Source organism: Cricetulus griseus, chromosome 6, assembly GCF_003668045.3.
Source record: "Cricetulus griseus strain 17A/GY chromosome 6, alternate assembly CriGri-PICRH-1.0, whole genome shotgun sequence".
NCBI lineage: Eukaryota > Metazoa > Chordata > Mammalia > Rodentia > Cricetidae > Cricetulus > Cricetulus griseus.
Window position 1 is genome coordinate 858019 of NC_048599.1, and position 26939 is coordinate 884957.

The window sequence follows — 26939 nt, forward strand, 5'->3', positions numbered from 1 at the left end:
AGGAGGGCTGAGCACTGCTCAGAGACTGGAGAAGCAGTGTCTGTCCCATCACCAGGGCCTGAATCTCTCACTATGCCAACACCGGCACTTTCTGAGAGTCCAATCCTGACTCCCCCAGGAGGTCTCTCCTCCCAGGGAAGATGCCGGCCCCGGGACTTCATAAGTCAGTGGCGGTATATGGTCTGGGTAATATATGCTTGAGAGTCCTGCCCTCAGCCACTTCTAGTGACTTCTACCCACACCTGTGCTAGGAGGGGCTTAGAAAGAGCCTGATACCCACTAAGGCCATGGACCTGCAGCCCAAAATGTGCATATTGTCTCTTACAAGAGATCATAGGAGGGTATTGTGGAGATACAGACGCTGACGTCACAAAGGCCGCATGATGAAATCGAAGTGGAAGCCATGTCTACCGTGGAGATCACCAGGGTTTGGCCCACATGGGCAGTGAGGGAAATGTTGGACCAACTTCAGACATGGCGTTCAGGGTGAACTCACGGGTCTCAGGGCATCAGCTCCATGTGGAACCACCGGAATCCACCCGGACAGGCTTGGAGGAATAAGATAACAAGGTGAGTTGGAGGTGAAGAAGGAGAATTTACCAGAAGGACCTTGCCTTCTCCCTGGAGGGTCACTTAATCCCTGGCTGGCTCTGCAGCTGCCAAGTGCAGAGTGATTCTGGAGGCTGCCCCTCCCCCACCCTCATCTACAGGGAAGCTGTGACCACTGCCTCTTGTCCCTCCTGTCCTCCTGTCCATGTCCCTCTGAGTGGGAGCTGCATCCAGCCTTCACAGAAGCAGCTTCTGAGGGACTCTGGCTGGAACTGTTTTGCAGGCAGCCAGCTGGTAGGGACAAAGGGCTTTTCTTTGTCCGCCTGTCAGGACAAGATTCTTCACAAAGAGCCTGACACTGACCACCTGCTTCAGAATCAGCTGCAGGACTGAAGCTGTGTCTCAGGACTGGGGATCAGCAGGTATTGAGAGATTTAGGCTCTGGCTGCCAGTGGCAGGCCTGAGTGTGGCTGTGGCCCCTGATATGGGTCACCGGCCAATGCTCCTCAGCCCTGGGCCCATCTGGGCCCATATGTGGTGAGGCACAAGCCAGGGAACAGGACGGGCCGCCTCTTTGGGTTGTTATCATATCTAGCCTGCCCCATGCCTAGACTCTGAAGGCACCTGAGTTGTGGCTCATAGATGTTGGTACTGGGATTCTTCCCTGAGAGCCCCAAACTGCCAGGAAGTTAAAGGGCAGCCCAGTATCACCTTCTTTGTAGCACTGGCAACACAGGATCATTGCTATCTCAGTCAACAGCTGAGGAAACCAGGACCAGGGAAGTGAATGGCTTGCCTGAGGTCACATCATGAGAGGGGCTGAGCATTTTTAAATCAGCTCTGGCTGGCAGCCATGATGCTGTCTCTGGGCCAACAGTAAGACTTGGAGCCAGTGGGGCGATCACTCTCATTCATCACCACAGTGCTCCCTGGAGTTGGAGCCCTCTCACAGCGTTTATAGACAACTGCGTGCAAGAGCAGAGGTGCCAGTGTGGGGAGACTGGCAGCGCATTCCCTGCCTGTGCTGCTTCTGCAGATCAATGGTCTCTTGGCAAAGAGGAGCACCCACAGGAAGTCAGATGAGGCAGGAGGTCCTCCAGGTACTGAGACAAGGAAAGTGGGCTTTCAAACTCTAGCCACAGCCACAGATGGTCCTGGCTAACATCCTGGCAGCTGTTGACCCTGGATGACACGTCCTCTTAATCCAGAACTGGACTGCAGGGTGCCAAGGACCCCCAGGCTTAGAACTGCCACTACGGAACCAGGCCCAGCCTGTAGCTTGCCAGCTTTGCCTCAGCACATGACTAGAACTTGGGGTGACTGCTAGTGACCTGGCATAAGAATACCTGGAGCATCCAGGGGTCAGGATGAGTTCTAATCAAAGGGGGGTAGGAAATGCAGCCAGGCCCAGTGTGCTCACCGTCACCCACTGCAGTGGACATGGTGGTGAGAGTGAATGCTGAGCCCTCCAGGCCCCAGCATCTCTGCTGCTGCCTGACAAGACCTGGCCCCGGGGCCCCTCCCTGTGCTCCTGCTGCTCATTTTAGCCACCTGCCCATGAGCCCTAACCAAGCCCTAACCAAACATACTCTCAGCCTGTTTAAGCCTGATTCAGGGGTGGGGTTCAAAGGGGCAGGGCGGGGCCTGGAGGCAGACATTCCCTTTTATTCTCCCCCTCGCCCTCCCTCCCTTCCTTCCCTTCCTTCTGTTAAATATCCATCCCGCCATCTGCGTTCAGCACACATGTCCATCCACACTGAAAGCCCTGCCTGTGTGTGAGGCCCAGAGCCTCCCTCCTGGACTCACATCCCCGTGGGATAGAGGCCTAGTGTATCGGACACAGCCTTTATACGAATCCCTGTTTATACCAGCAGATGGTTACCATGGAAATGTCCTTGGGACAGGGTGGAGGGTAGAGAGGGCAGAGAGGGGGAGGGAATTCCCTTTAGAGGCCCGTATCTGCAGGACTAGTGTCCAGTTGGGCAGCAGTATCCTGGAAGGGTAGTTACCATAGCTAGGGTGGGAGGCATGTGCAGGGGCTTGCTCCACCCCCACCCTCAGGGACACAAGACTCTGGCCTCAGGGTCATCCTAATCTTCTGCCCCAAGTGGTCTACAGACTTGTAAATTGGGCTTTTCTTGTCTAGTGCCTGCAGTAAGAGCCTCACTCAGTGCCAAGATTCCCAGGGTCCCCAGCAGTGCTTTAGTCAGCAGGTGGAGCAGGAGGGGCCCTACAAATTAATGAGCGAGACTGATTAATCTGCTGCATTAGCAAATCCGCAGGGAAAGTCAACCAACCAGGCAGATGTGTGTGAGCCAGTGTACGTGGTCCCCAGGGCTGTGTCAGCAGTGCCCGGAGGGTGGAGCTGACCCCCACCTGGCCTTTTGCCCCAGGAGAGAATGTCTCGACTGCTAAACCTGGAAGACTGGGCACAAAGCCTGTCCCTAGAAGCTGTGAAGAGGAACAGGCAACAGAACTGAACTACCCCAAGAAGCTCTCAGTTTCCCCTGACTCGGGCATAAACTAGGCTCTCACTCACATGTGGTCTGAGGCTCCTACATCTGAGCTGTCTGAAAAGGGCTGGGAGAAATCACAGATCTGAGATTTTATCATCAGTCTCAGATAGCAGGTGCCAAAGCCTGTACACTAAACAAATCCCCAAGTACACTCGGACACCACAGCATCCACACTGCTCCTGTGAGTCTTTTTCACAGAGCCTCTGAGGGCTCACCCAGCTCACCCCACCCCCACTCCAAAACATTCAAAGGAGGCCCAATTCAAGGCAGCCAAAAGATGAAACTGTGGGTTCCACTCAGGGTGGGAGAAAGCAAAGCAGCTTTACCCCAAAGGGGATTTTGATTTGCCATGGGGAAGGAGTCAGGGACTTCATCACTGAACCTAGGAAGCAGATATTCAGTAGAAGCCTTAGTCTGCCTACCTTTCTTTCTCCACAGCCATGTCTGAATGACAGAGTTCCAGGGTAGCTGGAAGAGGCTCTAAGGGACCTGAGCCATGTTGGACTACTTCTATGTATTTATGAGGATTTCACACCTTAGCCCAGGTTGACCTCAAACTCACTATGTTAGCCTAGCCTTGCTTTGAACTTGTGGCAATCCTCCTGTCTCGGCCTCTGAGTACTGGAATTACAGGCATGCACCACCATTGCATCCATCTTTGCCTTTCGGTATTAATAAAAGAAGATGGTGTTGGCTCTGTGCACGGTCACCTAAGACAGTCCCTTTGTTCTGTGCTAATATGAAGTGGAGGTCTCACACCGAGATGTTTGCAGACCCAGGGCCAGCTGCAGTTTTCCCACATGGGACTTATTGGCCTTGCTGCTCTCCCTAGCTCCCTCAGGGTCCACCATTCCAGGCCTTACACAGGCTTGCTTTCTTCCCAGGCGGGGGTGGGGGAGTAGTGTTCAGCCACCAGATGAGTTTTAGCCTAAGATTACAGGTACAGGTGTGCTTAAAAATACTCAGCTAGTGGAGGAATGGGGCTAACAAATGCCCACAGTGTGGAGCCAGGATCTGACTGGGGTAGATGAGGACAAATTAAGAAGGGCCCCAAAGTGAGGAATAGCCCTAGTGGTGAGAGTGGAAAGAGTGGAGTTCTATTGGAAAAGCCAGGCTTCCCTTGGCTCCTGGGAAGACTCCCGGCAGAAAGGGAGTGTGTGCCCAAAGATCATTCTCCACACGAGGCCAGGGTGCCAACCTGGAGTTCTATAGCTGTGTTGGAATCCCACTACTGAATGTGTGATCTTGAGCAGGTTGATTAAATCATTTTGCACCGGTTTCCTCTTAGGTAAGACACAGGTATGGTAAGAATTGGCCTTGGAGGGTACTGTGGGAGTCTGGCATAGCCACACATCCTCAGTACTTGGGCCATAGTGGAGGAAGGCACAGTGGGGGAGCAATGGTCACTCTGAGGTGGTCTGCTCAAGAGGAGGATATTTTGGAAGGCTCTGCTCACAAAGTATAGGCAGATGGCTCCTGTGACCTGGAGGAGTCTGAAGGTCCCAGAGGGGATGTGTAGGCCAGAGGGCAAGAGAGCTGGGTACACTATTGTTAGAGGGGCAGACGGGGAGGTGGGGCAGGGTGGAGAAATGGAAAAGAGGAGGTCAGGCATGGAAGCAGGAGCTGGGCCATGGAAACTGCCCCTGTGCTGTTGTGGGTAGGTACTTAGGGCCGGAGGGCCAGTCAACCTCTGAGCCACCATGCCTGGGGACAGAGAGGCAAGTGCCACAGACAGAGACAGAGACAGCACCTTCTCGCTTTCAACTCAGGACTGTCTCCATCTGGGGGTTCAGAGTCAGCTGCAGAGTCTCCGGGATAAGGCAAGGTTGGGCCACATCTGACTTTTGGGGTGGGACAGGGAAACTCAAGCCCGCAAACCCCAGCCCCTCCTCCCAGCACCTGCTGCTCAGACGGGTCCCCCTCCCTAGGAAGCACAGTACCCTTGTTAGAGGCATCTCTCAGGACCATCTCCAGCAGTTTTTTTCCAAGCACCTGTCCTCTCTAGCCAGTAGGTCTCTGCCTACAGAGTTGGGGTGGGAGCTGCTTTTGCGCAAGCACAGTCCACCGGACCGGCGAGGGTGGGAGCTAGGGCAGAGAACCTGCACGCCCAGAAAGAACAAGGGTGGACCCTGGTACAGGGCTGGTCCTGCGAGATGCAGGGTCCAGGGCATCAGATTCTGGGCCTGGGCGCTGCTGGATGTTTCTTGGGATTGCCGTGCAGGAGGGCCGCAGGCTAATGGAGGGTTGCTTCTTTCCTCAACGCTGGTTTAGGACGGAGATGAGAGAGAGACTTGTTAAACTGCAAACAGTCACGCTAAGGAGGGGTGGAGTGATGGAGTTAGCCAGTGCCCAGCAGGGTGCCCTCCTCTCGCACACAGTCCCTGAATGCGTGCCCAGCAGTCTTCAGGAGGCTGGCCGGGTTAGGGCTGGAGACCAGGATTGGGGGCTTGTGTCTTGAAGGCGCTGGGGTTGCTGGGATGACCAGGGGGTCGCCAACCCAACCCGGCACGTCGCGAGCCCCAGGTGGACAAGGTAACTTTACCCCCACGCGGGGCCGAGCGTGGCCTCCACTTACCCTCGGGGCCCAGTCCGCCCCCTCCTCCCGCCCGTTTCCTTCCTCCTGTCCCTCCCTCTCCTCCCCTCTCCGGCGGCTGGAGGCAGCAGGTCCGGGCGGGGCCGCGCAGCGGAGCCCACAACCTCGAGCTCCCGCCCCGCCGCCGCGCCCCGCGGGACGAGCTGCGGAGCCCGGCTTGGGGACGAGCTTCCGCGGCGCGGCGCGGGGCATGAAGTTGGGCGCGCGCGGGTCTCGGAGCGGAGGCACGGCACAGTCGGGAGCCGCCCGCGTCTAGAGCCCGCTCGGTGCGCCATGGAGCTCTGGGGCCCCCGGGCGCCGCCGCCGCTACTGCCTCTGCTGCTGCTGTTAGGGGTCGGCCTCTTGCCTGGTAAGTTTCTAAACGCAGAACGTTTTTTTTATTATTATTTTTTTCCTCCCGGGTCCTGGCACCTGGGACTCCGGGGCCAGGAGAGAGGAGGCCCCGGGCTGCGGTGCCAAGCCGCGGGTGCGCGCAACGGGATAGCCAGAGACTCCTCCACCCACTACAGCTCCGACGTCCTGCGTTGCTAGCTGAGCCAGTGAGGAAGGAATCAGCCGCCAAGTGCTGGGAGAGGGGGTTTGAGTGGAGGCGGGGGTGAGGGGGGAGAAGGGTGGTCTGGCTGCATTTCCGAGCTGGAACCAGACCCTCTAACTAGGATAGAGGTGGAGTCCACCTGGGAGGGAGGTTCTCTCAACAGACCGCCCCCATGTCTGCTCCTGGTTTCAGGGATCTGCCTCTGCCCGTGGAGCTCCCACCCTACCCTTTCTGCCCCCCCCCCATTCTTCCACTTCTCATCCTCTAAGCGGACACCTTTCACCCCTAACCCATCCAGGGGCTTCCGGCAGTTATTTAATCCCTGGCCTCCCCACTGAGCAATGGGGCTGAGCCTTACTGTTCCAAGGAACCAGGAAGAATGAGATTGAGGGAGGAGGCTGTGGGGGCGCTCTAGGAGCCCCCCTTCTGAGGAGTTCCTGTGGTTCTCAGGTAAGCAGGAACCAGCAGACCGCAGAGGCTCCCCTCCCTCTTCCCAACCCCCTCTTTGATGCAGCAGCCTGGCAAATGGAGACAGAAAGGCCCCCTAGCCACGTGGATGGGGCTCGATGGAGAGGACACAGATGGGCTGTTGGCTGGTGGAATGAGGGACCACCCTCTCCAGGACGCAGTGTGGAGCTTATCCAGGGCATCTTGTATCTGCCCTGAACACCGGACGCTAGTGGCCCTGAGGGTCTGCATTCGTTGTCAGTGTGGACACCAAAACCCAGGCAGTAGGACCACTCCTGTGGATAGTGTATCAAGCTCCCTGAAGCCACGAGGAGCAGTGCCCGTCCTCATCCCCACCACCCTCGCTGCCCCGTACACCTTCCGCCCCCATCCCCATGCTGCTGTCATTTCATGTCCTTTGTCTCTGCCGATCGGTCACTGGAGATAGGGCACTTCCATCCAAAGTGATTGTTTGCAGGGGAACTGTACGCAATTCAGTATTCACGGTGTCAGTTGCCTTGTTTTCCTGGTGAGGTACAGGCTGGCCTGACCCATTCTGAGGGTGCTGGAAAGGCTTCCTTGCCGGAAGGAAGTCGAGAAGATCAAGGCAGCATGCCCAGGGGTCCTCAGGAGGAAGGTGACTTGTAAGAGGAGCCAGAAGGAAGGAAGAAGGACTGTGATGGCATGGGGCTGGAGGGGCAGCCGTTGTGGTCACCTGTCCCTAAACCTCCTGCCTCCCACACAGCTAGCAGCCACATAGAGACCCGGGCCCATGCGGAGGAGCGGCTCCTGAAGAGACTCTTCTCTGGCTACAACAAGTGGTCTCGGCCAGTAGCCAACATCTCAGATGTGGTCCTCGTCCGATTCGGCCTGTCCATTGCTCAGCTCATTGATGTGGTATGTGTGGGGATGGCCTGGTGTCACAGAGGACAATGTGGTCATCCTGTAGGAGGTGCTACCCCAAGACTGTCAGAAAAACCCTGGGCTTCAGCACGTTCTCAGCACTGGGGAAGAAAGGTGGGCTCTGTGGCTCTGGACCGGTTCCATAGGAAAGCTAGTGGCTACTTTTTTCTTTTTTCTTTTTTTTAATTAAAGTAAGCAGGGTACCTTTTGTAGTCAAGAACAGAAAGGGCTTCTGTGGGTATAGGAGGGCCAGTGCCCTGCTCTTCCACAGCTAGGCTGTGGGAACTTTGGTTGTGTCACCCTTCGAGTGGGCACTGTGGAACACTGAGGGCACACTGATCTTAGGCTGATCCCAGAGACCACGGAGAACCAAACCGTGTGGAGTGGGGCTTGGGTGAATTGCAGACAGATCCTGTTTACCGGGATGTGTTTGTTTTCCTAGTGAGGGTCCAGGAAGACTTCTGGGAGGACATGTGTGAGCTAGGCAGTAACCCCTGCTTCATGGAGTCCTGGAGGAAGCACCATAGACAAGGTCTTGGGCCAGGGAAGTATACTGTAGGAGGCTGGCCTCATGTGAGGCTGAGATGCTCTGTTAGCACCCAACCTTTCCTGGCCAAGCTCAGCTGCTCCTTGTGGGGTGGGGCCAGTCTTTGGGGAACCCAGCCAGGGTGGTGCACACCTGAGTTTCAGTACCACTCAAGGTTCTGCCCTTCATGCTGGGCCTCAGTATGGGTTCTGCCCTGGCTGGAGGAATGAGGCTGGGAAGGCGTAACCTTACCTGTGGGGCAGCCACTGCCACCTGATTTAGTAAGCTAGGGGGCTCCATACTGTTTTTTCTGGGTTCAAGGACAGATCTTGGATTGGAGAGAGAGAGAGAGAGAGAGAGAGAGAGAGAGAGAGAGAGAGAGAGAGAGAGGTCCCTGCAGAGCCTTCTGGAAGGGACAGAAGAGAAAGGGGAGGACAGAAAGGACACTGTGTGCCTTGCTTCAGTTCATAACCCAGCATCAGTGTCCCAAAGCACCCCCCCCCCGGTACACGGGGAAGTGTTGGCTCGAGGCTGGCACTGAACATGTGTGATTCTCAGCCTTTCCATGTGCTTGCCTGGTGTGAGCTGAAAGCAACTATACCATCTTTGATAGAGCCAGCAACATACCAGGGATCGCCTGGTGGGATTGGACAGAGACCTTTGCCGGTTGGCCCTGTTCAGAGCCAGCCACCCAGATTTTCATTCTCAGGAGGGCCTAGCATTTGGCCCCCAAATGGTTCCCGCAGTATCCCTGGCTGGGAAACATCAAGGACAGTGCAAGATGTACAGGCCCCTCAACCTTGCTGAGGTTTGCAAACACTGTTACAAAGTGGTGGCTGGCAGAGGCAACTGCTGGTGGCAGCTCAAGGCTCTGAGTCTGCTCCCACCAGGCGTGCCTAAGCCTGTCAATCTCAGTCTTGTGCTCTCTGCCTCAGGAGACATTGAGGCTCAGAGCATACTCACCACCAAGATATCTCTAAGGGGGCCGACTCCCAGACCTGACCTGTGCCCTAGATCTAGCTAAGGCCACATGTGAACATGTATACACATGCATACAGATAGCTCCTGGGCCTGGTTGGAGGGTGTCCCAAAGGCTCGCCCCACACCCTGACAGGCACCTATCTTGACTTTACTACAAAGGGAAATGCTGGCTCTAGGCTGTCACTGTACATGTTGGAGGTTCATAGCCACATTTGTGTACAAAGGTCTGCCTTGTATCTGGACTACTCTTCTTTCTTCCACTAAGGCCTGGGATCCAGGTGACCCCATCCTAGTGCCCGACCTGCCTGTGTCCCTTTGTGAGCCACTAGATCCACTACAGATGCCCCCTCTGGGGTCTGCACCCAGTAAGGGAGGCTGCGTGCCTTGCTTGAGTTCACACCCCAGCGCCAGCTGCAGAGATGTCTACCGAATCGCTAGTAATTCCCTAACCCAATGCCAAGTCCTTGTGAGATGAACCCCAGAGCTCTGTGACATCTATGGGATCCAAAGGCCCTGGAGTGTGATGGCCATATGGGGCTAGAAGGGATGCTAAGGCAGGGAGACACAGTCCAGCCATAGTCAAGTTTGTTCTGATGACCCTGGAGGCCTTTTTGGGATGCAGCAAGCAGTCTCCCATCTCTAACTTCCTTGTGTATAGGTCAAGGTCATGCAGGGATGAGGTTTCTGCAGACTGGTTCCTGCAGGCAGCATGGGGAAGTGGCAGACTCTGGACTGTGCTCCGTATCCCACCTTCTCTTCTGTGTCCTTCCAGGGAGAGGACTCACTCGGGCCACTGGGTGACCTTCCTAGGTGACTGCACTGGAGAGGACCCAGGCCTGGGGCTGGTGCATTCAGGGGTGCAACCTCCTCACACTTGGTAGCCTTTAATGATTTTTGTGGGGCAGGCTTCATATGCACACGCTCTATTCTGGGCAAGATGCTTTCTTGCTAATGTCCTGAGATCTCCTTGGTTAGGTCCCTGGAGGAGGCTGTTTGTCATGCTTAGACTGATGATGGAAAAATGTTGGTCCAGACTGGGATGCAGGCTGCCCAGTATCAGGTACCTTCTGACAAGGCCCAGTGCTGTTCCCCAGACTGTGGGCATGAGGTCTCCAGTCCCTCCTGGGTGCAGAGTGGCTAGGAGGTGTGGCTATGACTGCCTCTGACCCCACAGACCCCTGTGCCTGCACCAGGGCTTGCTTTTTATCCACAAGGGTCCTGTCTGCTTTAGGCTCTGACTCTTCAGAACATGGGTCTCCAACCTGATGTTTCTCACCAAGGATGCAACAGATGGGCCCATTCCTATGGCACAGAGGGGAAATAAAGTCATAGGGAGGGTAGATGGATTGGGGCAGTAGTCTAGGAGACCTCACAGAGTAGTCTATGGCCTAGGTCTTCTCAGCCTGACTGGTTGTTACATGGTGACCTTGAGGAAAAACCACCAGAATCTCCCCATGACATCCACCTTGGCCCAGGGGGATACTTTTGTCAAGCCTAACCAGTGGCTTTGATGGCCATAGGAATAGCCATGGATCTTATCTGCGGAGGGAGCAGAGAAAGAGCAGTGTGGGTGGACATTGTTGACAGATTTCTGGGAAGGAGGCTCAGCCTATAAGGAGCCTAGGGTCCATTTGGAGCTGAGCTTATCCCCCATATCTTTCTGGAAAGGTTGCAGGGTCTTTGTCTCCTAACCCTACCTCCCCTTAGGCTGCCATCCCAGGCTAGGTTGCCTTCAGGGCTGAGGGATTCCTTCTCTCCTGAAGTTCAGCCCTGACTTGTCCATGCCTATGGCTAGCTATGGATAGGTAAATCCAGGTAGAAACATCTCTGTTACTGAGGGGGACCTCAAGCCACTTTCTTACTTGTGCCCTAGGATGAGAAGAACCAGATGATGACGACAAATGTGTGGGTGAAGCAGGTGAGTGGGAAGGGCTTCCCTGCCTCTGCCCTCTGCCCTCTGCCCTCTGCCCTCTGCCCTCTGCCCTCTGCCCTCTGCCCTCTACCCCATAACCCCTTCACACATGGTTCTCCACTCCCACTCAGGAGTGGCATGACTACAAGCTGCGCTGGGACCCCGGTGACTACGAGAATGTTACCTCCATCCGCATCCCCTCTGAGCTCATCTGGAGGCCCGACATTGTCCTCTACAACAAGTAAGCTCCATGGGCCCTGGCAGGTGAGATTAGGCCCCATCCCAGCAAGGAAGCTGCTGGGAGTAAAGAGGAGATAGGCAAATGGAGTGGAAGCCCAATGGTCTGGGTGTAGTCACCAGCACCTGGGTGTACCTGCTCTGAGGTCTGGAGATTTTCTAGTTCTGGTCTCCCAGGGGCAGAGAATGGATTGGACATCCTCTTCTGGCAGTGACTATGGGCCCCATCCCAGGCAGGTCTCCTTAACTCCTGCCATGCACAGGTTACAGTCTGGAAGATCAATGATGCAGGGGACTTTGGGAGTAGGTAAGGAGGTGCAAGCCTTGCCCCCACTCTCTTGGTCCCACCTTCATGCTGTGCCCACACTGGGCACTGAGCCAGTGGGCAATCCCAGCTCTCATACTCAGTTCACACCCTGTATCAGCTCCTGGAAGCTGAAGTCTGCATGGAGAAGGCAGGAGATGGACATCCTGGGGACCCTTACAAAGAGACCTGAGCTAGGAGCAGCTGGCTTTCTGAACTGAGTCTACTCGGGGAGATACTTTACTCCCTCAGTGCCTGGGTGGGTAGCAGCTCCCACGGTGCTAACAGACAAAGCAAGCAGAAGCCCTTCCATCCCCTGGTCCTAGCCATCTGCCCACAGCCCCCGTAGGCCCTGGGGTGCCTGTCTGACCTACAAATGCTCCTATTTGATTAAGAATGGCTGGGATTCTCTTTCCTCTTTCCTTGAGTGGAGTACTAACCACATCTGTGGCTTTTAGAATGAGCTGTGGGTGGTTTTCTGAAATGTGTTATGGGTAGGCTGCGTTAAGGGTGGGCTTAGGAACAAGCAGATGGCAGGGAACGCCAAGGTCCATGACCCCTGCTCTTCCCTCAGTAAGTCTTCTGTAGGTCTCCTGGAAGGCTTCTAGCTAGTGGGCCTTTCTGGGGCCCACACTCTGCTTGTTCCAACCTTGAGCCCTGGGATCAAATACTGAATCTACTCTGGGAAGCCTATTGGACCCATGACAAGGAAGGACATGCATTCCCTGGGTGGTATTGGGTAGGCAGAGGAGTAGGTGGGGGAGCCAATAAACAACCCAGGACCGAGTTCCTGAGGACAGTCACTCAGAAGTCCTCACCCCTCCCAGGTCACCCCTGTCTCTCTCCTACCTGCTAGGACACATGCACAGGGGTCAGACCCCCTTTTCTGTGGGGCCCAGATAAGCACTTAAGGCCTTCCTGAACAGGACTTGGAGCTGGTGAAGGTTGAAAGGACTCTTGTGCTGCCAGGGAGGAAGGCCATTTCTAGCACAGTCAGCAGCTGCTAGCCAGATGGTGGACCCCACTGCTGGACAGGGGGAGTCCCTACTCTTTTGTTGACTTGGGGTTCTCTCTCCTGGAAGCCCAGAAGCTCTCTCAACCAGGTATGAGTCAAACAGATGGTATCACTTGCCTCTGGATTGCAGCCTCATGTGGTGGGCCTCTTTGGTAGAGATAAAATCTGGGACCCACCCTCCCCTAGCTACTGGCCAGGAACTAACTCACATTGGATGGCTGTAGGACCCAAATGTTTGTACTTCCTCTTGTTTCCTGGGGGCTCTAAGGTGCAGAACTGGAAACTGAGGACCCATCGTCTTCACCCTGCATCAGCAGCCTTGGCAGTGAAATGCCAACAGCAGCTCACTTGAGGAGCCTGTTGTCCTGAGGCATGGCTGGGCTGCCAGTGGTCCCTGGGACAGCATTATCCTTTGGGCATTGTGACTATCTTACCCTTGGCACCATGAGAAGAACAAAGCAGCCAGAACTACACAGTGCTGAGCCCTGTGGACTGTGCTGTCACCACCACAACTGGGGCTTTGTAGGAGTGTCATATGGAAACAGAGCCAGAATTTGATGGAGATGGGCTACACTGCCACCCTCAGGGACCTCCCTCCTGGGAGAGTGCACTTGTGCACACGTATGACAGCAACCTCAGAGGGATCCTTCCACACAGGGTTAGGTGCTCAGAAAAACTCGCGTGGGGGCCCAGACAGGCAGAGCAGGGAGAGCAGAGAGTGGTGAGTAGTGCAGTTGGAGGCAGCTGGAGCCACAACAGCCTGAGCTATGTATGACTGCTGAGTCCCCAGTGTTTCTGAAAGGTGGGAAACCTAGACTCAGCAGCCTAGGCTGCAGATGGGAGCCACTAATTCAAGTGAGCCCCGGGGGCCCCTGTCTGCCAGCTGGTTGCAGCCTCTCCTGCTTGCCCTGCAGAATATTTGCAAAGCAGAGGATCCACTCACTTGCTGTGGGGGAATTTAAATTTGTGCCTGGAGTGTTGAGGCTTTGATTTTTGGAGAGGCAGGACTTCGAGAAGGGAAACAAACCCAAGCCTGATTCCACAGGGCCTGAAATGTGCTGCAAGATCCACCCCCGTGTACCCGAAGGGAACCTCAGCTTCTCTAGAAGCCAGGCTGTGCACTGTGCATTGTGCACAGCTTTTCCATATGCAGCACAGCTGTGCAGGAGAAAACCAGTGGCATCGGCCCAGAGTGGGTTAACATGCAGGAGGGTCCAGGGTTGGCACCCACTGAGGTCATGGGAGGCTCAGGTCTCCTGGACCTTGTGGATGGTGCTGAAGGTGTTTGGTTAGCATAGGAAGGGCCACTGAAGGTCCCAGGTGACTATCATGGGACCTGGTCTGAACCTGAGAATCTGGTCAGGGGAGCATCCAGTTGGCTGATGAAATTCAGGGGACCTGGATTTCTCTGCCTAAGAACCTTGGAGGGCACTAGCCAATGAGCTGGACCTGTGAATGGAGGTGGGAGAAGGAATGGACAGAGGGGGCTGGGCACTTGCTCTGGAGCCTATGACTCAGGGCTACACTGTTTTATGAGCGGTGAGACCAAAGTGATGCATGCCAGTGCCATTAGTGAGGAGTTTAATCAGGCTTCAGAGAGCTCGTTAGCTATAAATCAAGGTTTCCCATCAGTATTTCTGAGCTGAAGCTGGCAGGATTTGCCCAAAAGTGTTAGAGCGTCGCTGCCGACTCTGACGGTCTGTGAATGCTAATCCAGGGCAGGAGTGAATGGTCGGGGCCTGTAGAGAAGCAGCCTAGGCCTAAAGAGTGACACACAACAGCCAGGTTTCACAGGGTGAAAGACAAGCCGTTCTGGGGAGGGCTATGGAGGTAAGCAGGGTGAGAAAGGCTTAATGGAGTCTGCTCTCCAGTGTCACCAAGTTCCAATAATGGGTAAAACAAGGCACAATATCTCTGTTTATGAAGCCCAGAGGCCAAGGCTGGAACTCTGATCAAGAGGAGAGGCTTGGAGGACAGCAGGCCCATGCTCCACTGGCAAACATCCCTCAAGACAGGGGGGCAAGGAACCACCCGTCAGACACTAGAACTCAAATGAGGCAGCTGGAATCCGTATCCAGTCTGTGTGCCATGGCCTGTAGAGAGGTGGCCTCCAAATTATTGGGGCTAGTGAAAAGGAAGACACCTCTCAGTCTCCAGTGGCAGAAGGTCAGAGAGGATCCATCCTGAGTGTGGTATTTGTCCTGGGAGGCTCCTTGGGCAGCTCTGCCATTTTCATATCTGGGGTCCTCCCTTTGGATGAGATGGGCAAAGAGGCCCACTGGCCTCCAGCAAGATTATCCATTCACCAGGGGCCTTTGAGAAGATGCTTAGTGTGAGGCCTCCTTTTTTCATGGGTGATGAGGAGGAAATCTTGCTTGACCCACCTCCTGTGCTCCTGGGCCCAGCAGGCACCATTCTGGATCAGGCCTCTGGGCCCACTTGCCCTGTCCCTGTGGACACATACTCCATACACAGTGGGCTTGGTATGGTCTTGTAGGGACCTCTGGGATATCCACAGCACACTGCAGGGGCCAGTTGTTAGCTCCTGCAGTGAAGAAGATAGGCACCTACCCCTCCCCTCAGTGCATGAGGTGCTCAGGTGGTAACCAGGGGAAGCCAAGAAGAAACTCCCATGGTGTTTCAGTCCTCAAAGACATAGAGGTGACCAGGCCCCTCTGCATGGAGTACATTGTACATGGAGGTACAAATGCAAAATCATGAGGCACAATGGGTATTGTGTGTGGTATATCATTTATGATTTATTAAAGCTTGCCTGGGGATTCAGAAAGCAAAGCCAGCCTCAAGATACAGAGATCAGACAGTGGCACATGCCTTTAATCCCAGCAGCCAGAAGCTAGGAGGTGGTGGTGCATACCTTTAATCCTCAGATTCAGGATTAAGAGGTAGATGGATCTCTGAGAGTCCAAGGACACCCAGATCTACACAAGATTGATCAGTCCTAAAGAGAAAGAATTCACACAGATGATGTCAGCACCTGGGATCACACACCTTTAGTCCCAGCACTGAAGGGGAATAAAAGATAGGAGCAGGGTCTTCAGTAGTCAGGATCAGGCATTCATTCTCCAGCCACATTGAGGATAGGAAGACACTGAAGTCTTAGGATTCTCCAGCCACGCTGAGCAGAGGTTACAGTCAGGTTTTGTGGAGCCAGGATCACCTTTCATTCTGAGGTAGAGTAAGAGCTAGTGACCAGGTGCTTTGCTTTTCTGATCTTCAAGCAAGCTTTAATAAATCATAAATGATATATCACCACAGGGTGTTCAGGAGAGAAGCCAGGAGTTTGGTCCTACCCCTGTGTCCCTCATAATAGTAATGGATAAGAGCTGTAACACTGTTTACTGGCGCCGGCACCATTCGTCCTGTGTTCTCTGGACCACATGCCACGGTGACTCAAGGGTGATGAACTGAAGCACACAGGAGAGTGGTGGCCCAGACATAATCCTGTTCTCTTCATGCGGGCTGGTGGGGGTGGTTGGTCAGGTAGTGACCCTTTCTCTTTAAGAGCATTCCTGGGTGTGGTGTAGGGATGGGCAGACCTCACTACTCTCTCTCCCTCTTCCTGCCAGTGCAGACGGGGACTTTGCCGTCACCCACCTGACCAAGGCCCACCTGTTCTATGACGGGCGGGTACAGTGGACACCGCCAGCCATCTATAAGAGCTCCTGCAGCATCGATGTCACCTTCTTCCCCTTCGACCAGCAGAACTGTACCATGAAGTTTGGGTCCTGGACCTATGACAAGGCCAAGATTGACTTGGTGAGCATGCATAGCCGCGTGGACCAGCTGGACTTCTGGGAAAGTGGGGAGTGGGTCATCGTGGATGCTGTGGGCACCTACAACACCAGGAAGTATGAATGCTGTGCCGAGATCTACCCTGACATCACCTACGCCTTCATCATCCGCCGGCTGCCGTTGTTCTACACCATCAACCTCATCATCCCGTGCCTGCTCATCTCCTGTCTCACTGTGCTGGTCTTCTACCTGCCCTCCGAGTGTGGCGAGAAGGTCACACTGTGCATCTCGGTGCTGCTCTCACTCACCGTCTTCCTGCTGCTCATCACCGAGATCATCCCGTCCACCTCGCTGGTCATCCCACTCATCGGCGAGTACCTGCTCTTCACCATGATCTTCGTCACCCTCTCCATTGTCATCACGGTCTTCGTGCTCAATGTACACCACCGCTCACCACGCACGCATACCATGCCTGCCTGGGTGCGCAGGGTCTTCCTGGACATCGTGCCTCGCCTCCTCTTCATGAAGCGCCCGTCTGTGGTCAAAGACAACTGCCGGAGACTTATTGAGTCCATGCACAAGATGGCCAGTGCCCCTCGTTTCTGGCCAGAGCCTGAGGGAGAGCCTGGCATCTTGAGTGACATCCGAAACCAAGGCCTGTCACCTGCCCCATCTTTCTGCAACCCTCTGAACACAACAGTTGAGGCCCAGCCTACATGCAAGTCTCCCTCCCACAAGGCCCCTGATTTGAAGGCATCAGAGGTTGAGAAGACCAGTCCCTGTCCATCACCTGGCCCCTGTCACTCACCCAACAGCACCAGGGTCCCAGTGCTCGTCAAAGCCAGGTCCCTGAGTGTCCAGCATATGCCCAGCTCCCAAGAAACAGCAGAGGGTGGCGTCCGCTGCCGGTCTCGGAGTATCCAGTACTGTGTTTCTCGAAATGGAGCTGTCTCCCCATCTGACAGCCAGCCAACTGGCTCCCCCGCCTCCCAGAAGGCCCATCCATCCCAGCTTCTGCTGCCAGACCAGACCTCTCCATGCAAATGCACATGCAAGGAGCCATCTCCTGTGTCTCCAGTCACTGTTCTCAAGGCCCGAGGCACCAAAGCACCCCCGCAACACCTACCCCTGTCACCAGCCCTGACACGGGCAGTCGAGGGTGTCCAGTACATTGCAGACCACCTCAAGGCAGAAGACACGGATTTCTCGGTAAGTCCTGAACAGTGGCTATGCATGGGAGGTGCCCCTGTCCCAGATAGGATGAAATGTCTGGTGTTTCCCACACATGATCCAGAAACTAAGGCCCCAGACAAAAGCTGCACAACTTGATGGTACAGAGTCTCTGCCCAGCATCCTTTAGAGGTCCCTAGACCAAGCTGGGCTTAAGTGAGAGCCCATCGGTGGGGGCTCTCACTTAAGCCCATTGGTGGGCTGCCACTTCATTCAGGTGCCAGGACTTATGAGCCCTGGCAAGCAGAGGATTGAGAGGCTGTTCCTAACACTGTCACTGCAACACTCACTAGTCTTCCTTTGAAGTCTTCAGACTGTTATGGGCTACTTGGCACTCCTGCCCAGCCGTGCCTGGTGGCGGGCAAGGTCCCATACTGGCCTTCCTCAAAATTCAATGAGACTGCTACTGCTGCAGCTGCTGACCTATAACCCCCAAGAACAGGTCTCCCTTGACCTTCTGCCTGGTGAAGGGTGGCCCTCTGAACCCTAGGAAGGTAGAGAGGGTATAGAGAAGAGAATGGGGTGCCGGGAACTGCACCTCGTTCCCACCCTATCAGTCCTTTGGAGGGTTGTGGTGTGAGGACAGTACTGCCACACTGCAGAGCCCTCAGGAACCTGGAGACACAGAGAGCTGGTGCTCAGTCAACCTGCCCCCATGTGTTCTTCATCGCCAAGCTTTGACTCTACAGAGGCCTGAAAGAGAGTGGTCATGTCCTGCTGTAGGTGTTGGTCTCCTGACCCAGACAGGTTCTCCTGTGCTTTTCACAGAGTACAGCTGGACTGGGCTGGGGTGTCAGCTCTTCTGACCTTGCCACAGAGCATCATGGGTTCATCTTCCCTTTCACATTTGTCTGTCTGTAACATAAGGGTCTCCAGGATGGGTCTGGGCTCAGCAGACCTGCGATGCAGGACTCCCGGTGCTAGGCAAGCTGCTTCCCAAATCTGACTCAGCCTGTGAGAATCAGTCTTACAGAGGTCGGGTGAAGAAGTCATCCAGGGAAGTCCTGTCCTGGCTGATCTTAGTCCCTGTGGTGTCAGCTAAAGTGTCTGTGGCATCTGTCCTTTATATTGACCTTGCCCTGAGCTGGCATTTGCCACTGCCCCTCCTGGGATGTGGTTTTGCTGGCTTCTGCTCATCTTCCTACCCAACCTGGGGCTTGCCTGTTGTCTGCTCCCAGATGTCTGTGGTTTGTGGCCCCAGAAGACAGGTGCCCCACATCCCAGGAATGTGTCTCTGCTCCCAAGTCACCCCCCTCCTAAGCCTTGGGTACTCATGAAGCCATTCTGGAGGTCTCTGCAACCTTCTGGACCTCAGAGACCCGTCTGCAGAGAATTTCGGTTCTGGGGCTATGTCTTGTTGCAGCTCTGGGGTGGAGAAAGAGATCCAGGCATGAAGTGAAGTGAGGGAGAATGGATGTGGCAAGTTTAGAAATCCTCCTGAAACCATTGCATCCCTAGCACAGTCCTGTAACTGGAGCTCATGACCTCCTCTGTGTCACTGGCCTGATGTAGCTGCCTGATCTGGTTCTGGCCTGGGAAGTTTACTGACTTAATAGAGACAGGACAGCAAGGTTTTGGTCATGGCTGTGGTGTTGTATCTTCAGAGGCTTGGTCCCAGGCACAGGAAGGGACAGAGGTATTGACTTATGGATGTCTTTATTTAGATAAACACCATCAAACACAAGCAGGAGAGAGTGCCCTCAGCCAGAAGGCTAGGGAGCCCAGAAAAGAGAGCACTTCCACGTCTGTCCTCTCCTTAAGAATTCCCCACGTGTCATCATGAACCTCCTCTGACCACGGGCATAGCCAAACACACCTGTAGCAGCTCCTAGGAGGCAGGGATACAGTATCTCCCTACACAGAGGGACACCAAGCAGCCACTTACTCTGAAGAGCCCTTAAGGGAGGGGCTTTTTATATAGCAAAGATCTATTTGGTCTGAAGTTTTCTAGGTGAGGGTGGCTGCTTACTTTTGGCTTAAACCACCGGTGATTGCTTTGAAAACTCGGGGTAGACAACCTTGCAACTGGGGCGGCTGTACTCTTCTCCATCCCAGGCCTGCCAGGCCAAGTGTTCCTCAGCGGGCTTGAGATCTGCTTACCACGGTTTATTCCCTGCTGCTCGCATGTGCACAGACTGTGTCCCGGCGCAGCTCCGATCAAATCTCAGGCCCTTCTAGACTAGTGACGCACTGACAGGACAGGGAAGAGTAAGGAGCAGGATGGTGGTGTAACAGCCACCCTGCCTGAAGCACAAGGCCAGAGCTGCATACAGAGCTGTCTTCAATGCAATGCTAGATCCAGGCATCAATCTCCTGAGTCTTTGCTTCTGGGAACTCCTTGAGGAAATGGATACCTTGCACCAGCCCCTGGCAGAAAGAGTTTATATTGTGGGGTCCAGAGAGCCAGCAGTCATTTGCACCTATCATCACCATGTGTTATAGCATAGTCCAATGAAGACTGAGTGGCTGCAGATGGTGACATGCGATGCATTGTGCTCTAAGTGCATTTGTTGTCACTGTTCACCCTGTCCCTGAACCTCCTTCCTCCATGGAACATGCCCTGGCATCATTGCCTCTGCCCAGTGTGTGGACGCCTGCCCATGTAAGAGGTGGGTGTTGGTAGTCAGGCCAGGGCCAAGGCTTAGCCCTTGCTTTTGGGCACTTAGCCACTGTGGGATGGCCTTAGTGCTCAATCCATTACCCAGTGTGTTCCTAGCCCTTAGCTTCTTCTGGTCTAGGACTCATGGCTGACATCTCTATGGGATCCATTGTTTTAAAGTTATGTTAATTTTATGTTATGCATATGAGTGTTTTGAATACATGTATGTCTGTGCACCATATGTATGCCTGGTGCCAGCAGAGACCAGAGGAAGATGTCAGACCCCCTGAAACTGGAGTTGTGGATGGTTGTGAGCCACCAGATGGATGCTGGGAATTAAACCCAGGACCCCTTGAAGAGTAACCAATGCTCTTAACCACTGAGCCATCTCTCCAGCCCCTGGGATCCACTTTTGACACCAGCACTGTGGGGATGTAGACTCGACCTCCATGGTACTACCCAGCTTTAGCAAACTTAAGACAAACTTCACCCTGAAGTCATGGGCCCTGTGTCTGTCCAAAGTCTGCCCAATCAGCCTCCTTTTGAGTTTAGGCATTCTGCTAAGCAGTTAAGACCAGCCGAGGTACAGCATGAACCCCAAGTCTCTTGTGGCAGTGTGGACCAGCAGAAAGCTCCAGTGAGTCCAAATTTAAAGAGCCCCACACATACAGCCTTAGACATGGGCTCTGTAGATGCCTAGCTCACCCCTCACGGTGTCTCCCTCTGCTCTACCCTGCAGCAGCTGCTCTGCCCCGGCAGATTCTCCAACCCTAGCTGGACAGTTACATGCTCCTCCACTTGTCGCCTCCCACAGGGGTGTGTGCAGATGTGTATCTGATGGGACATGCAGAACGGTGACTCATAGTTCCAGGCTCCAGCAGTTCCTCTGGCTGTCCACGGGACCTGAGAGTTAGAGTGACCCCTGTCTGTGTTTGCAGGTGAAGGAAGACTGGAAGTACGTGGCCATGGTCATTGACCGAATCTTCCTCTGGATGTTCATCATTGTCTGCCTGCTGGGCACCGTGGGCCTCTTTCTGCCCCCCTGGCTGGCTGGTATGATCTAGGGACACAGCGGTGGAAAGGCGCTCTTGGCCCAACTCCCTGCTCTCTGTAGGGCCACGCTACTTGTCAGTTACCCCCATCTTCCAAACCTGCCATGAAGCACCTAGGAGAGAGATGCTGCTTCTCGGGAGCTGGAAGCTGGCACTGGCTTTAGTCTAGCCATGGGCCTGTTTGGAGCTAGCTGAGGGCTGGCACAGGGCAGAGTTACAGTCTGAGCCCCTGTTAACATTTCTCCAGAGCAGGTGACAGTCACCCCCTGGCCTGCAGACAGCATACGAATGATCCAGTGTTGGTCTTGGTTGTCCTGTGGGGCCACAAGAATCCATCCCTCTTCAGCAACCAGAGCCTCTCATCCCGGGGGATTCATCAGACCCAGGAAACTCCCACTGTGCCTCTGCCAGCCCCATCCTCTCCCTACCCCACGAAGTGCTCCCCTCAACCCTCCAGACTGGGCTGCTCTCCGGCAGGTTCTGTTTTGTTTAGATTGGGGTGAATTGGTGACAAGTAGAACACTGCTATGTGGATGCCCTCCCCCTCCCCTGGGCCACCCGCAAGAGAATGAATGCAGGCCCTCACAGCAAGACTGAAGCCCCATGGGAGCCCTGCATCCACCTCAGGGTCACAAGGGTTCTTTAGTGAGTACTTCCTAGGGACCAGCAACCCCAGGAGGGCAAGAGCATTGGGAGTGTCAGGGTTGTGAGGAGGTCAGATCATGTCTAGGTTCTGGGCTGTAGATCCCCTCACGGATCTTTCTTAATGACCCTGTATGTTTCTGTGTCTCTGGGGTTAAAAGACTAATGGCAGGACTTCTCACTCTAGTCCTGTGGTGAGGCCACAGCTCCACGGAGCACATCTTGTAAAGAAATCTGGGACTCTTTGGGCCAGCAGGAGTGACGGGAAGCCCATTTGATATTGTAGAACTGCCAAGAGGGTTCTAAGCAAACCAGGCTCTTTGACTCATTGTCTTGGGGGCCATAGACCAAGGGTTATGGGTGCCTCACCCAGTCTGCCTTGTACTTAGATTGTCGGGAAGACCTGAGGGGCTCCTCTCTTCCCAAGATAGCACCAGGCAACCTGGAGAATCCCCAGTGATGGAGCAGGAGAAGCACCTACTGTGCCCACCTCTTTGAGATTCCATTGGGTGAAGGGCAGAACGTGGGAGACACCCAAGAAATCATCTTCTGTAGCGGTTTCCACTCTGCTGTCCTCACCAGCCAGGTGGGTTTGGCAGAGCTGGGCCCTGCACCCTCAGCCAGCTTGAGCTAGGCCCTGAAGCTATGGTCCCTGCTTGGATAGTTCTGGGGGCTGAAGAATGAAGAAGGACTTAATGAAGTCTGGAATGAACACACAAAGCTTCCAGTAGATACAGCTGCCACCCCCAAGGCACAGTTTGCCCATCCCAGCCAAATGATGTCAGGGTGGAGGTTTGCCAAAGGGCCAGCCATGTCTTGTACCTGCAGGCAAACCCTCATAACACAGAGCTGCTGGGCATCCCAGGGTGCTACTGGGAAAGGAAACCTGACTTGGACGCCCCAGGACATTAGTGTGTGCAGGAAGGGCATGCAGAGGCCTGGGTTCTGAACCATGGATTTTGTAGGCCTCCTCTAGAGTCCTAAGGACATCAAGGACCCTATCTGCCATATTTGAATCTGCACTCACTCCGCTGACTGACTGGGTCACTAGTTTCCACACTGGAGCCCTCAGGATGTTTCATGATAACCTTGGTAGGGAAATTCATTCCTGAACTTGGGAGCCAAGGGTAGCACAAGCCTCAGTGAGGAAGGCAGCCAATACACCTGTCGGCTGTGATTCTACCATCATGTTGCATATACGGCTCCAACCCCAAGATTTGCAGGCAACAGTAGAGATCAGGGTAAAGCCACAGTGGCACACTGTACAGGGCTGTTGTGCCGTTCTCTTCTGGGTCAGAAAAAAGCAACTGGCTGGATGCTCCTGACAGGCCATCCCCACCTGCACCCAGAAGCCAGACAAGGAAAATAAAGCACCGTGTTGTCCCCATGCCCACTCAGCTGTCCTTCTGTCTTCCTGCTTCCAGTGTTGCTCTGTGGTCAAGATGAAGTTCAAATAGGGCAGAATGCTTGATCTGAGGCCTTTGGGCTTAGTGAGCTTTAAGAACCAGGCATGGCCCCAGTCCCACTGATATGTGGACATCCTCTCCCCAAAGCTCCCAGCCCTCTCATTCTACTCTGTCCTATGATCAGAGTCCTGGAGACCAGTTGTGCTGACTCCTGACTGTCATTGTGTGTCCGGGATCCCATACTGGACTCTGTGACGTCTGGCTTCTTTAACTTGTGTGTCTAAGGCTTGTCTGCAGTGCTGTGTGCACTAGACACATTGCTGCTGTGTGCTTGTTGGTCTTAGTCGCTGTTTATGTCTGAATAAACCAAGTCATGGTGTCTCCCCATTGTTGCGTATCCCCGCCCTCATTTCCAGATGTCAGTCAAGGTGCTGTGGAGTTCCCGTGTTTGTCTCTGTGGGCCTGTGTCACCATTTCTTTTTGTGTTAGTCGTGTTTCTTTGCTCTCTGTATGCTGTGATGTCTTGACATGTTAGGGGCCTATCAGACTCAAGGCTGCTGCTTCTGTGGCTAACCAGTTTCTACTGCTCAGCCTGCTTGGAGCCTACCCACCTTCATGGCTGAAGGGCCATCTACAATAGCACTTTCTCCTTACAAAACTACACCAGAGCCAAGCCACAAAGGCAGCCACTGGAGACCCTTTGTATCCCAGAGTCTGAGAAAGTGTCACAGACTGTTTCCTCTATGTAGCCTGAGCTCTCACAGAAACACCTGGTGCCACTTCCTTTCCTCGTCCCTCCCGCCTGCTGATCCCCTGTTCCCAACATCATCTTCTTGGTAATGGCAACTGACACCCTTCTGTAGGGGAATCCCTTGTCTCCCTGGTAAACTAAGATTTAGGCACAGAGCCTTGGGATGTATCCCATATAGATAACTCATCCTACCAGGTGGAAGTGACCCCACTGTTGCCATAGCTCTTGGGTCCTGGTGCTTTTCCACTAGAAACATCTGCAAGTTCAGTGCTTCCTGCCACCCATACAAATTGGGATCCATTGGCATAAAGCCACTAACTGGTCCTGGAATTATCCTGACCTGTGGGGGCGAGGGGAAACCTGGGGATTCCTGGTATGTGTCCATGGTGTGCACACAAGTTTTTTGTTTTTTTTGTTTTTTTTACAAAGGGTACATGAGAACACTCCTGGGCTCCTGTTCTATTTCAACTTTCCAAACTGATTTTCTGACCCACAGCTGGAAGCACACTACCCAGGACACAGTATCTTGGGAAAGGGTGGGATTGTCAGGCACTGGGATTTGTACTGGGATTTAGATGATTCAAAAAATACTTTCCCCTCGGATGTGCTGTTTACTCTTGCTGTTTGCAGGTAGGAGTTTTCATTACTTTAATCCCTGCCTGACATTTCTTGCTATTTGCTGGCCTCATGGGTAACGCACAGACAGAATACACATTCAGCATGCCTGCATACACTTTCTTTCTGACTGTAATTGCCTGTGTCACCAGCACTCAGAAGTTACCACTCCAGCTTGTGTGGGTTCCATCCTGTGCGCGGAATACTCCTGTGCCTGGCTTCCTCTCCTTAGCCTGTGTAGGATTCATCTCTTTACCACGAACAGCCAGTTTTCATGTGCTCACAGTGTGGCTACTATACCAGTTGTTCATCCATTTTCCTTGCAGAGGACATTTGGGTTGTCACAGTTTGTCATTGTATAAGAAGTGCTGTGAGGGGTTCTGGTCTGCATACTTGCTTTTCAACTTGACATTGGGAGGAAGAGGCATGAGGATGAGGAGTTCAAGGTCACCCTCAACCGCATTTTGAGTTTGAGGTCAATCTGGGCTATGTGAGGCTTTGTCTTGAATAAACCACCACTACCAAAAGAAAAAAAAAAAAAAAAAACATATCTAGGGCTGGGGCGGCTGCTCAGTGGATGAAGTAAGTGTTTGCCATGTAACCGTGAAGACCTGTATTCAGATCTCCAGCACCCATGTAAAAGCTGAAACTGGTGGTGGCTCCCTGTAAATCCTTCAAACATTTCCTACATTCCCCTCGGGCAGGCAGGTCCCCAGGGTTTTCTGGTTAGCCAGTCTAGCCCAAACGGGCACGCTCCAGTTTCAGTGAGCAACCATATCTCAAAAATTAAGGTGGAGAGAATAGACATCAACCTCCTGACCCCACAAGTCACGGGCACATGTATGTGTGCTTGCACACATACACAAATAATATAATAATTTAAAATATACTGGATGTTTCTATTGGGAAAATACACAAGGCTAGAGGAGACTCGAACACCATTGTTGCCAGCTGGGCCTACCTAGCATTTCTAGAACCTTCTCTAAAACAGCAGAGCGCATGCTTACTCTTTTCACATGTACATGAGACTCTAGCCAAGCCAGACCATGTGCCCTTGTCACACTGAAAACAAGTGTGACAAAATTCAGGCCTGGTTAGCAGTATATTCCCTGACGATCGAGGGATCAATGAGAAAACCATGTCTTATGTTTCAGTGGAATTTGTCGAGTGCCTCTTTCCATCAGTGACACACATTTACAGCAGTATCTGGCACACTGGGAAACTGTTGTTTAATATGTTCTATCCCCTTCACAGAGGAAAGCCTGACCTAATCAGCCACGTTTGGACACTTACTCTATTGGTTTGTATTCTAGAAGCTGCTCCTTGGCTTACAGCAAACACTTGTGCTTCAAAAGGTTTCTGTATGATTGGAAACATTGCTATACCTCCACCTTCTGACAGCACAGCACCCTGCTGCCCTTGGCACTAGTTCATTAGGATAATCTAGAATGATTTTAGCTTAGTCTAGTGCTGTGTGACTGCCCAAGGCAGAGGGAGGTTGCTGCCCCTATGTTCACAATATCCCCAGTCCTTTGCAGAGGTCTCCACAAGTCTGCGGGACTCCTTGCTGACACAAGCTTCTTCCCATGAGTGGCAAAGTGGATTTGTGTGTTACATTTGGAAGTGTTATGGTCCTTGAAATACCCTTTGTCCTAATCCTTGCGGGGAATTTGGGCATTTTCCCATCTGCCCTCCCACCTCACTGCAGCCTTAGATTTCTATTGGGTGGTAGTTTGAGCTGTAGGTTCTCCCAAGGATAGATTTCTTGATGAGTGTTCCCACTGTCTTTGTAGCATGTTGTAAGACACTAAGGCCACATTTCACAGCGCCACTCACTGGCTCTCATGGCCCTGTCATCAGTCTGAGATCTTAGACCTTTCTCTGATGCTCAGATCTTCAATGTCTGTCACCTCCAAATCTCAGTGCTCCATTTACTATGCTCCTTCCCTCCGGACCTCATCACAAGGATGCTGTCATACAAGTTCCCTACATCTCTCCCGATTGGAGCTCCAGGACACTTCTCTCCTCTGATCCTACAGCTTAGTGGTGGTTTCAGCAGCACTCTCATCTCACTTATGTCTCCTGCTGACTCTGTTTCTCAGTTTCTTTTTCACACACAGTCCTTCCAGTTGGTCTTCCTTCACTTATTCCTGTTATTTTGGGGTTCGTGTTATTATTATCCTTCCTTTCCTCTGTGGTCTAAAAATTAATAGACCAGAGAGAACACAAATTCCTCTTTATCTGATATAGACTGTTCATTGCCTCAGTGTTTTTATCCTCAGATATTTCCTTTTCCTGGATTCATGCCATAAACCTGGTTAACAATGCTGTTCACAATTGGAATGTTAGTATACATGTATGTACACATGTTTA

The 26939-nt window shown here is 53.5% G+C and overlaps 1 protein-coding gene across 1 annotated transcript; it reads left to right on the forward strand.

Moving 5' to 3' along the window:
- Positions 1-5931: 5931 nt before the first annotated feature.
- Chrna4 (cholinergic receptor nicotinic alpha 4 subunit) lies at positions 5932-21164 on the forward strand. Its single transcript, XM_027419929.2, has 6 exons — positions 5932-6007; positions 7386-7537; positions 10924-10968; positions 11094-11203; positions 16106-17480; positions 21039-21164. Exons 1-6 carry the CDS (start codon positions 5932-5934, stop codon positions 21162-21164), a joined length of 1884 nt encoding a protein of 627 aa, XP_027275730.1.
- The last annotated feature ends 5775 nt before the right edge of the window (positions 21165-26939 follow it).